Source organism: Cupressus sempervirens, chromosome 3 (genome assembly GCF_028749045.1).
Source record: "Cupressus sempervirens isolate cs-2001-9-10 chromosome 3, ASM2874904v1, whole genome shotgun sequence".
Taxonomy (NCBI): domain Eukaryota; kingdom Viridiplantae; phylum Streptophyta; class Pinopsida; order Cupressales; family Cupressaceae; genus Cupressus; species Cupressus sempervirens.
Genome location: NC_143120.1, coordinates 589,301,712 through 589,318,519, shown reverse-complemented (window position 1 = coordinate 589,318,519; position 16,808 = coordinate 589,301,712). Strand labels below are relative to the sequence as shown.

At 37.0% G+C, this 16,808-nt stretch overlaps 1 protein-coding gene across 2 annotated transcripts in view; it reads right to left on the bottom strand.

Moving 5' to 3' along the window:
* LOC149568043 (regulatory protein RecX family protein) overlaps positions 1–16,808 on the bottom strand; it is a 141,362-nt gene that overhangs the window by 7,446 nt on the left and 117,108 nt on the right. For both annotated transcript variants that reach the window (XM_089821050.1, XM_089821051.1), the window contains exon 3: positions 9,368–9,460. In XM_089821050.1, the coding sequence (XP_089677176.1) occupies positions 9,368–9,460 (93 nt within the window). The remainder of the gene's footprint in view (positions 1–9,367; positions 9,461–16,808) is intronic.

Here is a 16,808-nt window from a genome sequence, read left to right as displayed (position 1 = left end):
TAATTTTGTGGCATATACATGGACTGTTTCATTTTTCCCTTGCTTTGTGCTGTAGATTTTTGCTACAATCTCATTGTCGTCTCATAGCAATTGAAACTCGATAATAAACTCCCTTTTAACTGCTGCCCAAGAAGTTAATTTTTGGGGATTGGCGTCGGCAAACCAATCAATTGCTACACCCCTTAGGGTTGCTGAAAATTGTCAGACCCATTCATCTGTGTTGTTTATGCCATTCGTCGTCCAAATTTTTTTGCACGTCTTACAGTGTCTGATTGGATCGGTCGTTCCATCACCATCAAACTTTGGCAATTTTTCCTTTGGTCTAGCCATTACTATTCGAGATGGAGGTACTTGTTGTGTGCCAGCGTTGTTTTGCACTCCCGCGTTGTTCTGCACACCCATGTTGTTCTGCTCAGCCGTGTTGTTCTGCACATCTGCGCTGTTTCAGACAATCATCTTATTTCCAACAGTCGCATTACTTGGTGAAAAAGGGTTTTCGTTAAGGGAAATTGTTTGTTCCGGAAGTGTATCGTAGACGAAGAGTTCACTCCACGCTTGTGCTCCCTCGGCACTCCGAGCGATGCGAGTTAATTCCCTTCCATCTGGATTCTCTTCCCTCGGCATATACAGGGTAAGAAATTCCTCCCTTGTTTCTTTCACCAATTCCAACAGCTGTCGAATCTCTTCCAACAATTCTTCGATGCTTCGGTGTCTGTCAACACTCTGCTGAAACCTCCATCTGCGTTCAGCCTATTGTGCCAAAATTAAATTCCCTTGTGTGGTGCGTATTTCATCTTTTTCCTTTAGCTTATTCTTATTTTTGTTAAGCTGATTCGGCATTAGTCTTCATTCCTCTGCCTTCATTCCAGGTCCATGGGGCAACAACACCAAATGTTTACTGTATGGGGTATATAGTTTAATGCATACAGACAAGAATATGTAACATAGCAGTACTCCTTTTATTATTCGCATATATGTTGAAGAGATTACATAGTGCTTCCAATTATGATTACAACAATGATCCAAAGTCCATTTCGGACAGTGTACATATACCTTCCCGAAGGGGTAACTCAACCATCACGCTCGTTCGGATCTAATTAGTTCTACTCGTGAGCTACATAATAATTACCGAATACATGCTAATCTACCCATCAGCTATTTTATAACTTTACCGACAACAAGACGTATGATAAATATTGGCTGAACCCATCACTTCCGCTCCACAGAGCGATATTTGTTGTACCTTACTCATTCCAAAGAGTGTGTAATGGAATTGTACATTAAAATAATGGTAAGCACATCAGTCTAGGGAAAAATGATAGTAATCTCCATTATGACTCTAACATACCATTTGATTAATTCTCCTTAGCCTAATGGGATGCTAGAAGGAAATAGGCTAAGTGTTGACGTGTAGTGTCACACCATTGCTTGCCCTCAAGAAATTGAACTGCTTGGTGTTGAAAAATGCTTTCACCTTCCCATGCTGTGTCCTCAATGGGCAAGTTTCTCAAAAAAATTTCCCTTACCTCCAGCACCTCAGTGGGCACTAACTATAACTTTCCTTCCTTTTCAAGAGGGGGCAACCCTAGTGAACTCGTATGTTGTCTAAGCATCTTCTTGAGGGAAGAATCATCAAAGACGTTATGAATTATGTTGCCATCTGGTAACTCTAACTCATAAGCTACCTTAACACCTTGTAAGGTCCATATAATCTAGGCTGAGTTTCTCAAAACTACTCTTCTTCATGTAAAGCTGAAGATGCAGGAACACCACGTCCCCAACCTCAAATGATCTCTGTCTTGTGACGCTCAACATAGATCTTTTGTTGATTCAGGACTCAATGCATATTCTCAGGTTGAGAGTTGTGAGGATATCATTTTGATGTTGTAACAAATCCTTTGCCAAAGTTGTCTTGCTATCTGCTAAGGCCAAATCCATGAAAGACATCAGATCATAACCATAAGGTGCTCTAAAGGGCGACATACTAGTAGTCATATGATATGTCGAATTATAGCAGTACTGACCCAAGTTTAGCCATTTGACCCAAGCATTATTGCCCTGAAATATAGTTGCGAAGATAACCTTCCACTCATTTATTTGCAATACCCATCCATTTGATAATGCTAACTGGTACTAGGGGTCAGCTATGTCCTAGCTAGTCTGAATAACTCCTGCCAAAACATGCAAAGAAAATCGATGTCCCTTTCACTAACAACGGCCTTAGGAGGACCATGCAATTTAAAAACCTCATTAAAAAACAACGCTGCTACCTGAGAGGTTGCCCAATTAGCTGCCACAATAAAAAAGTGAGCTTATTTTGTCAACCTGTCAACCACAACAAATATATTATCCTTACCGTGCACCTTTGGAAGCTCTGCGATAAAGTCCATGAATATACTCTTTCATTTATGCTCAAGAATCGGTAAGGGTTGCAATAGACCAGCGGGATACACAAGCTCAGACTTGTTTTGTTGACAAGTCAAGCACACGCTAACATGCTTAAGAACATGATCCTTAAGGCCCTTCCAAGAAAACCTCTATCTAATCTTACTGTAGTCTTGAAGTACCCGGGATGACCTACTATCGAATTATCATGCACCGCCTGCAAAATCTTACTTTGGATTCTAGAACTAAACAAATTCTATTTTTGTAATAAATTATATCATTAATTACCCTACATATGTTACCCTGAATCTGACCATCCATAACCTCAGATGCAAATGTGTTCTTGAAAAACTCAAATGTTGAGACTTCCAATCAGCTGAAATCTCCAACATAGCATGGCAAGTAGTACTAGTTGGTCTCCTAGAAAGTGCATAGCTACTACATTATTCTTTCCCTTCGTGTATTCAATGTCAAAGTCATAAGCTTGAACCTTGTTGATTCACTTCTATTGTCTCTCATTCAATTCCTTCTATGCCAAGAAGAAAAAACTATTATTTTTTGTGTAATGTCCCCATTTTTGGCATGCTTTTGAGGATGATTCAATCAATTCATTATAGAGACTCTCATGAGCTGAAAAACCCTAACTAGGGGGTCTTAGTGGTGGACTTAGTATTTTTAGTAAGTATATTTTTGGCAGTTGCCATTTCTGGCAGTGGCTCTAGCAGTAGGTCATCACCTACAATGGATGTAGTTGTTAATTCTGTGAGCTCATATTTACTGATTAATTATTAAAGTCGATTTATTATAATAGTATTTTATTATAATAATGTCATTAAGAGATATTAAAAAAAAGGGTTGTGTTGGAAAGTTTCTGGAGTTGAGGTCTTTTGGGAAAGTTTTGGCAATAAGGGATTCTAAATATGAGCTCATTTCATTGGAAAATCATCTGATTATCCAATTATTTTATTTTCTTTTGTTGCCTTGGTGATATTTCTGAGGTTCTGATTTTTAATGCCTTTGCTTAGGTAAAAGGGTTTGAAGCTGAGAAGCATATTGGATCAGTGTTGAGGTATAGCGATTTAATTACACTTTGGATTTAAGTTGAATCTCCATTTCTGTACTACTGTTGTTTTGGAGAATATCATTGGTAATGCGAGTTTGTGTAATTTTGTCATCACTTCTCTACTGTTTATTTTGTTCCTGAGAAGTGGATTTATGCCAAGAGAATCGATTGGTTTGGAGAGGATTAATTGGCATGGTTGGAAGAGTTTCAATTATCTGATATTGCTGTTGGAAGTCCTGCATTTGGATTGGGCAAATTTGTTGTGCATTTAGAGGGATTTTGTCCATTAAAGTGGCAGTGCTTGCATCTAATTGTGACCTGTGATCACTAATATCAGACCTGCGTCATTTCCATAGGCCTGCAAACTTCTTTGAGGCGCTAGGATTTAATATTCAAGCCCTGTGAATTACTGTTCAGGCCCTGCGTTTGAATACATTGGCCTGCGATCTGGTCTAGATAACCTGCAATTTGTTTGAGGGGTCTGTGACAGGGCTGCAATCAAATTGGAGGCTCTGCAATTGAGTGGGAAGAAGCCTACAACCAGCATTAATAATTCTGGTGTTGTGCATTGGGTTGGGCCAGTTGGAAAATTCATATCAAGAAAAGTAACAGCTTCTTGTAATCAATAAAAGCATTGCAGTTCTATTGAGTTCAAATAAACATTCAGTAATAATTGTTATAGAATACTTTACAATTCAGAATTATGAGTGCAAACACATAAGGTAGAGTTATCAGTTGTTTAGCATTCATCTATGTAAGAGTCTTAAAGTCTGATTTATCTGATAATTGAATTGCTCGCCAAATGTTTGACGAAATTTCAATTCATTGAATTGTGAAAGAAATTGATGTTTTGGCTATAACCAGCTGAGGGTTATTACAGTTTGTTCTTTCTGCAAATTGTCCACCCACCAAATACTGCCTAAACTTAGCTAGAGCATGTGTGATGGCTAACATCTCCTTATTGTAGGTGGAATACAGCTTCTCGTGATCCTTCAACTTCTTACTCTCATAAGTAATAGGATGCCTATCCTACATAAGTACTACACCTATTCCTTTTCCAGAAGCATCACATTCCAAAACAAATGGTCTACAGAAATGTAGTAATGCTAGTACTGGACAAGTACTCATAGCCTCTTGACCTTATCAAATATTACTTTTGCACATCCTCTAACCACCTAAAAGCACCCCTTTATGTGAGATTGTTAAGTGGTGCCGCAAGCTAAGAATACCCCCTCACAAATCTCCTGTAATAAGAACATATTCCAAGCAATATTCCCAAATTAAAAAAATTTCTCAGTGGCAGCCAATCTCGAATAGCTTGTATCTTTTATGGATGGACACTGACCCCATTAGCCTTGATAACATGCCCAAGGTATACGATCTCTGTCAAGCCAAACTCGCATTTGGGTTCTTTGGCAAATAATGAATGCTGCTCCATGATACTCAAAACCTCATCATGATAACATAAGTGTCCTTTCCATGTCATGCTAAATACAAAAATATCATTGAAGAATACCAACACTTATTATGCAACTCATTATTAAAAATGTGATTTGTACATGATTGGGATGTGATAGGTACGTTGGTGACTCCGAAGGTCATCACCAAAAACTCATAGTGGCATCTAAAGGTTGTCTTATGCACATCCTCCTCGCGGACCTGAATCTAATGGTATCCTCAATGAAGGTCAATCTTTGAAAAATAAACAGTCTTATGTAATTCATCCAATAACTCATCTATGCAAGGAATGGGATACCTATTCTTGATACTCCTCTTATTCAAAGCCCTATAATCAATGCACATCTGTAGAGTCTCATCTTTCTTTTTAACCAAAACCACTAATGAAGCAAATGGGCTCAAACTTGGCCTAATGTGTCCCATGGTTGGTAACTCCCTAATGATCCGCTCAATCTCCTCATGATATCTAGCGTGATGATAAGGTGTAGTGATGATGAGCTTTGCACCCTCTTCAAATTCTATCACATACTCGAACCCTCAATCAAAAGGTATGCCAAGGGGAATGTCACCAAAACCACCCTTGTGCTTATCTAGCACTGATTGTATATCAATGTGATGGTGCTGTCCCAAATCAGAAATGGCTTTAGTGGAAATAGAACAATGTACTACCGACTCTTTATCATCATGCCTCAATATGGACTCCATCCTATGAGCTAAAACAATGTTGGGACCTCTAGCAATCATGGCTCTAAGAATGACTTATTGATCTCCTCTCATAAACTTAATCTTCTTCTGGCCATGATCAATAGTGTACCTTCCAAGACTGTAGTCCCAAAATAGCATCCATCCAACCTAATTCAATCACATAAAAAATTTGCAATCAATTTGTAACTCCCAAACTGAATACTAAGTTGTGGAACCATCCCCAAGCAATTGAGTAGATCCCCACCAACAACCTTAACATCAAACTCTAGAATCGCCTCCACTTACAACTTCTTGTTTGTTGCTATGGAAGCAATAATAAAATTATGTGTAGCTCTTGTGTCCACTAGACAAACTGTTTGCTGACCTACAACCACTCCTTTTAGATAGATAATATTTTCTAGTAGGCATTCTTGAGAGGGTGGCAACTGTAGGAGGCTAGATGGAAGCCTAGCCCTCAATCGTCTCTCCTTGGGGTTGTTCGTGCTTGCCTTCCTCATCGTTGTCATCAAATCTGTTACCTTCATTTTCGTTGTTAGTAACCACCTCAATATAATAAACTTTACCTTTCCCAAGGCACCTATGCTTTGGGGTCCAACGTTCTTTGCATGAGAAGCATAAGTTCTTCCTTCTAAGTTCATTCCTAGACTCAATCCAAATTGGGTGGAGTGGCTTTGTTTTGATTTGAAGATTTCAGATTAGTCTTTAATCCCTTGTAAGGTTTTTTATTGGGCTGAACCGTTGATGATGAACTATCTAGATTGAGTGGCATCTTGATTGCATCTTGAAGAGTATTTGGTTTCAGCACCCTAACAAACCCTTTGAATCTTTCACTTAATCCTTCCACAAACAACATCACTTTCCTATTTACAGACATGTCAAGGACCATGATGGATATCCGCTGAAACTCATAAATGTAAGTGTCCAATGCTCCACTATGCTTAAGATTGGCTAATTCTCTAATATAGGCTTCTATGTCCTTTCCGAGTGATCAGCTTGTTGCTAAACTGCTCATATGAATTAACCATGTCATCGTCCTAGGTAACAAGTTCGTGATGCCACCAATAATAGGCTGCCCCGTCTAGGTGCATAGTAGTGAACTTAATAGCCTCAGTTTCAGTCATGGGTTTTAATGCGAAGAATGTGTCCAACTTATGTATTTAGGCTCTAGCTGTAGTTTCCCGTTGCCATCAAATACAAGTAAAGTTAATTTGTTCATGGCATCCTTCAAGTCCATGTTTGGGCTTCTAGGTCTTCTATCTTCTCTAGCTCTTTTCATCTCCCTTCTCTGTCCCATACACTGAACAAAGCTTTACTTTATCAATGAACAGATCCCACTCTACGTGCATAGTCATAACATCCTCTGGAATAGCTATTGTTGCTCCTGCATTCCCACTTTTGCTTCCTCATTATTCTCGGCAAATATTGGCATTAATGGTCAATATGTGGTACATGTAGGTGCTCACCTCATGGAGACCCGGCTGCAATTCTACCTTCACTGCAATGGCTTTGACATCTTCTTGGCCCTATGTTTAACTGATGTATTGCCTTAGCAAGATGTTGCAAAACATCAGCGACATTGTTTTGTCCTTCCCTGAGGACTCTCAATGTTTCCCCTACTTGATTTGTAGCCATCCCAGTATTGGATTGAACACCCACAAGTTCTTAAATTGTCCTTCCTTCGGGTATTATGGGTGGTCTCCAAATTCTTCATGGTTCCCTGTTATAATGATGCATCCAAAGGCCAAAGTTCCACTAGGTACCAAGCTCCTTACTTTGATACCATTGTAATAACTCACCTCAAATTCAACTGTAAATTTTCTTGTCTAACTTTATGAATAATTACAAACCCAGTCTGTGGTGTGTATGTGAGGTTTATCAAAGCTATTATTGCACTCAATCGTGCAACATATACATTTATCTATGGAAAGCATAATAACAAATCCTTTGAACTAAGCATACTAGAAGCAACAGCAGAATATGTAAACCATTGAACAATATCTGACCCCCTTGCTAAAGCACAAATTTATTCCAGTTACAACAAAACATTGTCAAGTAAAACGCTCCTTTAAAGCCCTTTGCCAAAGTTCCACTAGGTACCAAGCTCCTTGCTTTGATACCATTGTAATAACTCACCTCAAATTCGACTGTAAATTTTTCTTGTCTAACTTTATGAATGATTACAAACCCAGTCTGTGGTGTGTATGTGAGGTTTATCTAAGCTATTATTGCACTCAATCGTGCAACATATACATTTATCTATGGAAAGTATAATAACAAATCCTTTGAACTAAGCATATTAGAAGCAACAGCAGAATATGTAAACCATTGAACAATATCTGACCCCCTTGCTAAAGCACAAATTTATTCCAGTTAAAACAAAACATTGTCAAGTAAAATGCTCCTTTAAAGCTCTTTGCATGCATACATATGTGAGTCGAAATAACAAGGAACTCGGTCATCAGTCTGAGCTTCCTTGACTGAGATACATAGGAAGTATGATAGTTAAAATACTGGCTGAACCCATCACTTCCACTCCCTAGAACAATATTAGTTGTTCCTTACTCATTCCATAGAATCGTCCAACCCGAGCAATGGCATAAAATGTACAGTAGATAAAGAGATTGTGGTTAGCCCATTCATCCACACTCGTTTTGATGTCAAGTCCACATAAACAATGCGCACTTTCTCCAAGTCTCGTCGTCTCAGAAAACATTGAGCCCCCTACTCATTCTAACTCCTTAGCACAATCCTAGTATGTCCTTGCTGGTTCTACAACCAAAATGAATGCTTCAATAACTTCGCATCGAAATCAAAGATGTGACAGGGTGTTGCCCGAATCACAAATAGAAGGGTTATCATCATTCAAGAGAAAACATCAAATTTACCTTAACAAGATTTTATGAATGTCCTTTTCCAAGCCTTTCTCATCCACTAAAGCATTCAGTGGCATGCAGGGGTGTTACCCAGGAAATACTATGTAACAAGTGGCGAGGAAGCCAGAATTGTAACCAATGCACTCAAGCTTCAATTGTCATTAGAATCTTCCCATTATGAGTCAGGAATGCACCCACAATCAAACAGACAAGTCCCACATGGCACCAAAAAGGTGGTAAGACTCCAAAACACATACTGACCATCCAAAGAGTGTGTAATGGAATTGTACATTAAAATAATGGTAAGCACATCAGTGTAGGGAAAAATGACAGTAGTCTCCAATACGACTCTAACATCCCATTTGATTAATTCCCCTTAGCCTATTGGGATGCTAGAAGGAAATAGGCTGAGTGCTGACCTGTGGTGTCACATGATGGGAAGGGACATGACATATGATAAAATAGTAATATCTATTACACATTATACATACATGTGTGTGTAATTTATTATAAATATTTTTAATAGTTTATCGTATGAACCATCTATACTAACTATAAATACGATAAATATACATTGTTTTGTAGTTTGACCCATCTAAATCTCTGCTAGTAGTCTATATAAGTGTCAAAACAGTAAGTGAAATGCACCTGCAACTAAAGAGCAACTTTTCAAGACAAGAATGCACTTATATATAGTTACATGTAAACCCAATCAAAATCTTCCCTACAGTGCTATGTTTCTTCATATATTTATTCTGCAACTGAAGTCACTTTTTTGGTCCAATTTCTCTAAACCATATATGTTTTCACTTACCAAAAAAGCACTAGATAATATTTAAAAATATATATGCAAAAGAAAATAGTGGATGATCAGAGTGTGTACCTTGATTGAAGATCTAAGATTATGGCATCAACCATGTCCGGTGGAAAATGCTTTCCAATCAGCTTTCTTCTCAGCTGGAGTGCTGTCAATGATCTGCTTCATGAAAAAGGTATAGAAAAAACAGAATTAATTGAATCGTTCAAAAGAATACTTCAGAACAGAGAAAAAGAATATCATTTATGCTTGATATGGTTTGACCAGACCAAACCTTGGAAAAGAGGTAAACATATAAATAATTTAATATATGATTTGCCAAGAGCCAAAAAATATCAAAAGTCAAAATGACATTTAGGTGATTTGTGCATAATATGGAGCATACTCTCCAGTCTCAAGACCAGAATATAATGGAGGCTAATATAATGAATGACTTGGCAAAAAAGATGTATCGTGCAAATTGCATTTGTCTCATGCTGGTATCTAACTGAAATTAAAGCTATTATCATCCAAGTGTATTCTATCATATAAAAGAAATTGAGAAAATGGTCATAGCAAAATGTGAACAATGGATCTGAAATTCACTCACTTTCAACAAAAACTTATTATAAATCTCTGAGAGGATTAAAAATTTAAATATTGGCCAACTCACATAAACTATCAAATTTTATCTAACATAGTTGCCAAGAAACTCCACTACAGGAACATGGCCCGTATACCCATCCCCAAACACAATTTCTGTAACACATTCATAAATGACAAAATCATCTCTTTAATCATTTATACGCATACTCTAACTTGAATGGCATCCCCATCCCCATACTAGTAGCAGTTCCCCTGCATCTCCTGTTCAGGATGAATTATTATTAAATATAGCTCCAAATACAGTTACGCCGATGCCAGTCAATGGGATATTGAGCCATCGTTATTTTTTACAAAAGTAGAATCTGCTATGAGTGCACTAAACAATGTTCAAGAAAGCGTCACTCAAGTTTTTCTCTTTCAATGCCAAACAAAGACCAAAAGCTAGGGCTAATCATGTCACAACAGTAAAATCCTTGTAACTACCATGAAAAACATCGTTTACATCAGGAGGAATGTACACCCAAGTAAATAGAACATTAACCGCTATATTTTGACATGATTAAAATTACATTCTGAAGTAGTTACTTTTTATATATGCAAATTTAACACATACTTTGAGAAGGTATCATCAAACTGTCTGGATTGTCAAATATGCTGTTTGAATTTACATCTTCCAAAATTTAAAAATTAATTCAATTTTGTTAAAGAGGCTAATTCTTTTGAAGTTGAATACAGAATTTCAGTGGGCAGAACTGAAATCCTCTAAGAATGTTAAATCATAAAATATTTAGTGGTATGAAGAGTTTAATCGCTTGTTGCCGGTTCAGGTTCGAGGGTGGGTTCAGGTTCGAGTATCCGGATAATGGATTCATGAGTTTTTTTTCCCATTATAGTTTGTGAGTGTGTGTGTCTGTATTCAAAAAAATAAGAGATATATAAATAATTCTAAAACTAGATCATTTCATAGTATGAATCTATGATGCTTGACCATAGATCAATGCCAAATGTGAAAGATAAACATTATGATTCATCAAGAAACAAAGATAAACATTATGATTCATCAAGAAAATCATCATATTGAATTCACAAAACTTAGGCATAGTTCTAACTTATAATTCAATAATGTTTGAAACATGATTCAATAATCATGAAAGTGTTCTCAGTCATCTTATGCATTATCTGGAAAATGTGGATCATTGGGGTCTTCAGTGGCTGCAAGTATTTAATCATCCTCATTGGAACCATAACTGGTTCCACCAGCAGTAGAGGGTGCTGCATCATCCTCTCCATCATCTATATCAAGCAGTGTGGCTCTACATCATCTATATCAAGCAGTGTGGCTCTAGCAAGATCATCAATTGTCATATCCAAGTCAGCAGACTCAGGTGCCACATCCCAAAGCTTCTTTGTGCCCTTCTTGTATTTTGGGTCCTTATGTGATAGAAGATGCAAGTTGTTGTGCAGAAATGGCAAGTCTTCTTCTTCTTTGGAGCCCAATTGATTACACTTCACTGAGTGGATAAAGGAGTATATACTCCAATTCCACTTGTTGTCTTGCATTTTGTCACCACAAAATGCAAGTAACAATACGAAACTTTTTCAACTTAGTTTCGCATTTCTTTGAGTTTAGTTCATTATCTAATTGGTTAGCATTGATCAACCAATCAGTACTAATTGATATAATGAATCCTTTTACTGAAGGCCTTCGTCAAGTCTTTTTCATTTTGCTTTCTATTGAGTCTTTGCTTTATTTTTGAACCCTTCATCATTTGTTCTTTGCTTTTGAGTTTGTGTTTGTTGGTTTTTAGTCCTTTAGTTTTTCTCATATCATGCTTTTTGTTTTTCCCTTTGATTTGGTCTAACCTAGAGCTCAATTGGAGTTGTCAGGCAAGAGATATGCCTGTTTTAGTGTCTCAAAAGTGGACTTTTTGGTGCAACAACACGAATTAAAAATATGATATTATATTTTTAATTTGACTTTCACTTTTTGATAAATATAACTTATATTCACTTTTTGTTATGGTTTTAAGTTACTTTAAATTTTTAACTTAAAGTGACTATAGTGCACTTTATGTTATAATTTTAAGTTGAGTTACTTTTTAATTTTTCACTTAAAATAACTATATAGTTTAAGTCTATTTTTTGTTTTAAAAATCAGATGTTTATTTAAATGATGTTTATATGTTATATTTCTAAATATGATAAATAAATATTGTTTATGGCCCATTTTGTAACATTTTTATAATTTTAAATGAATTAAATGACTTAAAGTCTTAATAAGTGGACATTTTATATGCAATAATATGTAAAATCCATCAAAATTGGGCATTTTACATGTCACTGCATATAAAATTTACTTTGGTATACCTTTTTGATGTCAGTACATCAAAAATCTATCATAAGTGGACCTTTTTGATGCTACTGCATCAAAAATGAAGTTTTCATGCTTAAACATCTAAAAGGTGAAATGCATTTTAAAATATGTTTCCTCCCCCAAAAGGTCCGTTTTTTCCTATGAGCACATATTAAAATATGCAATGGCACCCAAAAGGTCCAATTTTGGAGAAAGACATGTTTTAATCTATGCATCGACCCTCCAAAAGTCCGTTTTTGAAGAACATGTTCTTGCCCTCCAAGAACCCGATTTTGATCATTGTGAGAGATTTTCTTGATAGTTTTGCATGAGATCTTCTCCAATAGGGTCATCTTTGCTTAGCCATGGATTTTCTAACATTGAAAATGGATTTATCTTGCTAAAAAAATAATTTTTCAAACTCCTTCCAAGGGCACGTTTTTGGAAAAATCTTCAAATAAATCCATTTTGAGTGATTTAAATCATGTTTTTGCAAGGAAAAAAGGAATTTTTGCATCTTCAATCATTTGCAATACATTTTGACTCGCATTTTTGCACTTAGAAGCTAAAAACAAATTCGTTTCATGTCTTCTATGAATCACGTTTTTGCTAAAAACGCCCAAAAAATTGGGGTTTTTATCCAGTTTTTTGCATTTTGGGGTCACATTTTTGCATTTTGATCCATTTATGTACATTTGGGGAAGTCGTTTTTGCATTCACAAGTCAAAAATGACTCAAAAACATGCATTTTTTTGTCATGTTTTTGCAAAAACGGCCCAGATTTTTGCATTAAAAAGTCATGTTTTTGTTCAAGAAACTCAAAAACAATGCATTTTATAGCCCATACCTTTGATCAAGAGGGATTGTTTTTGAGTTTTAAATGCGTTCTCTTGTCTTTGGAGACCACGTTTTTGACCTTCTCAAGTCAAATTCGACCATTGAATGTCCATTACATGAATGTACGGAAAAAGTCAAAAAGTTGTTTGAAAATCCAGATTTATGGGAGAATTGGTCTTAAGTCTATAAAACTTGTTATTTTGGCTCACAACCTCCAAGTAAGTGGACATTTTCAAACTTACTCATCAATTCATGCTTATCTTACTATTTCCATGCATATTATTGCTTGATGATTGCCATTGTTGATTTTGTTGCCATGAAAAGTGCATTTTTCCTTTTAAAATGAAGAATTTGTTCTTTTACATATTTTTGGTTCTTTCCCAAGTCCCAATTTTGAATTTGAGTGTTGAAGTGCATTGCATCTTGGTATGTTTGAGTCACTTCCAAAGGCACGTTTCTTTTGTGTTTTGTGTTTTGTGCTTGCTTGCCGATTTTCTCCACTTGGAGAAGTTGCAAGTTCTTTCCCAAGAACTTATTCTTGCTTCACTTCATGCAAAAGCATCATCACGTTCCACTTCCATCTTCCATGTCACAACACTTCACATCTCTCACTCAACAAATGCGATTAAATGTATTCCATCTCATTCGCCATTTGCACGTGCCTGTAAACTCATTATCTCTCTTCCATTTCCCATTCCCATCTCTCCATATGCATTCGCACCTTCATGAGCAAATACATGTTTCTGAATCTTTCCATGCTTTGTGCCTCATCCCATCACCCACACTTACATGTAAAGTGCACCCTTCATCTACATTTGCACCTCATCTCACTTTCCATTCCCCGTTGCATATTGCACTTACATGTAATCATTTTTCATGCAATAATGACATCTTGAAAGCCTAAGTCACATTTTGGAAATCAGCGATCTCTATTTGCATGTATTTCCATGCGCCAAGCACTTCAAAAAAAAAAAACAGAGATAAAGGTGCTAATGGAAAGTTGTTCCGAGTTTACATCTAGACACCATCAAGAAGGTTTTCAAAGTGTTAAAGACTCCAGTTTGTGCTGATCTACAAAGAAGAATTCACGACAACTTGAGCGAGAAAGCTGGATCACATCAAGTTTCCACATGACAATGGACAATTCATCACAGTCAGAGGTTATCAAAAGATGCAACACCACGGTTATCAAGGTGAATGCAGCAGTACAAAGTACAAGAACTTCCGATCCTGTAATCATCCAGGATTGCATCGCCAAGTACAAGGCCCTTTAGAACAATCCCTAGGATTGTTTCAATTCTCTTCTGTCTTTCTTCTTCTTCTTCTTTCATTTTGTAATTGAAGAGGATGTATTAATGAAGATGTGTAATTACATGTAATGCGAGTTACATGTGTATGTAAAAAATGTAATGCAAGTTGCATGTAACCATATATTTTCTCTTATAGTTAGACTAGGTCAAAGTTGGTTGAGTTGCTCCCACTTTTTCCTCCACCTTTTTCTCAACTCCTGTGCCTATATAAAGGAGTGCCCCCTCATTGTAAAAATCATCTTTTGTTGTATGCAAGAAAGCTCTGCCACATTTGTGCAAGCATAACTTTGATTGTGTAGTATGAATTTGGTGTTAGCGTAAATTATTATTTATTACACTTTACTTAAATTTACTTAGATAAATGCATTATTTATTAGTTGTCATCTAGGAGTTAGCATACTTTTACGTATTGACTTGTTGACAACATAGGAGTTTGTTCCTACCTTGTCATACTTATTCTCTCGTCTACATGGAGGATAATCCACCTTTTGTAGATGTACGCTTAGTTGTCATGCTTATCTCCTAGCTCTTACCAACTCATTCTAGAAGCATCCTAGAGGCCTTTATAAATAGGCTCTCCTATTATATTTTTGTACAACAATTTCATTTTTCATTGTTGGAATATATTTTCTCTCGCACCATTCATTTTCTCCAAGCCCTACCTTTCCTTCTTTGGTTTCTCTTCAGCAAATTATTTGCATGCAGGTGGTCTTGGCGATATGTGAAGTTGGTTTTCACAACTTTTACATGGTATCAGAGCATCCCTGTTGCTTCCTGGTTTGAAGATTTTGAAGGAGCGATTTTTTAGAGTTTGGATTTGGGGAGGCATTTTTTTGCCAAAGGGCCTTTTTTGCCCTTGCACATAGATCGAGGCAATTTTTTTAAAAAAATATAATTTTGTATATACACTTTTTTTGTGAAAATTTTGTAAAAATATATATTATATGTTTTTAACAAAAAAAATTTCCAAAAAAAATGTAAAATTACCTGCCTTTTTTGGAGTGGCACGAATTTTCGCCCACCCAAAATATGGATTTTCGCCTCCCCACATATTTTTCATTTTTTCGCAGGTGTCACCAAAATGCCATGGGTCACAGCAACCACCACGGCTAGTGTTTTCACCACCCTTACGGCCCTGCATCTACCTCCCATAACCTTCCTAGCGGCCGATCTTCCTTCTAATGGTGGCTGCCTCTGTCCACTCTGATCTGCTTCCGCACCTAGATCTATCGCCCCTGCGGTCACCGAGCTCTCACTTCCAGTTGCCAGAATTTTTGCTTTCACTAGATTTTTTCCATCAACAATCGGTTGACAGTCGTAAGGCCGTCAAATTTTTTGTAGTGATTGTAATTTTCCAGAGCACTTGATTTTGGAGCAGTAGTTGGTTTTTTGGCCATAACTTGAGCATACAGAGGTCTTTTTCCAATCCGAAAGAAGCGTCGAAAAGTTGGTTCCGAGACAGAGACAATGATGCTGGTCTCATTTTGTTCCAAGTCCGTTTGAGCTCCTATTTTTGGCATTGAAGTAGAGGCTTCAAATTCCTCCTCTACATGCGGAATCCAAGTTCTTTTCTCAGTTTTTGCACTTTCCATAGTTGTTTCTTTGGTATTCGAGAGAGATTTGTATATGTTGTGGGCGGAAGCATTTTCTTTTCTGTAATTTACTTCAAACTACACCCTTTTGCTTCTGTCTTCTTCTCTCAATGTTAGATCCTTCTGTGACCCAACTTTCGCCACACAACTATCACACTTGGAAAGCACAAATGACTAGGCTTCTCATGTCACGAGGCTTATGGTCATGTCTAGATGAGAACAAACCTATTCTGCAATGCCCTTTTGAAGTTCTTCATCACAGAAACAAAATGGATGAAGCCATGGGATTGATTGCACTGAACATCTCAGATAGTCTCTTGTTTCACTTGGATGGTTTGACCACTCCTTGGGCTGTTTCGACCAAGTTTCACAACTTGTTTGGCAGAGTGAATGAGTTCCGAGCACTACAACTTGATGCAGAGTTGACCTCTTTGACACCAGCCAACTTCCCCACCATTGAAGACTTCTTGATGAAGTTCAAATCACTGCGTATAGTTTTGTAGGGATATGGGAAAAACAAAACAGATGATGAGTGTATCTTTTTGATACTCTCAAAGTTGCAAGGGCAGTATCAGATCTTCTCTTCCACTTTCTACTCCACTATGGATGCCTTGGGTAATAGACATTAGATGCCCTCTTTTGAGACATTTTGTGATCAGTTGACACGGGAATAGTCCAAGATCACTTAGATGGATTCACTTATAGGTTCATAGTCACAAGCACTGCTTGCCAAGGATACATAGGAGCAGAAGCCAAAGCAGATCTCAGATTCCTCTTCTTAGCACTCTACTAGTCCATCATCCTCCTCTAAAAAGGCGAAAAAGAAGACT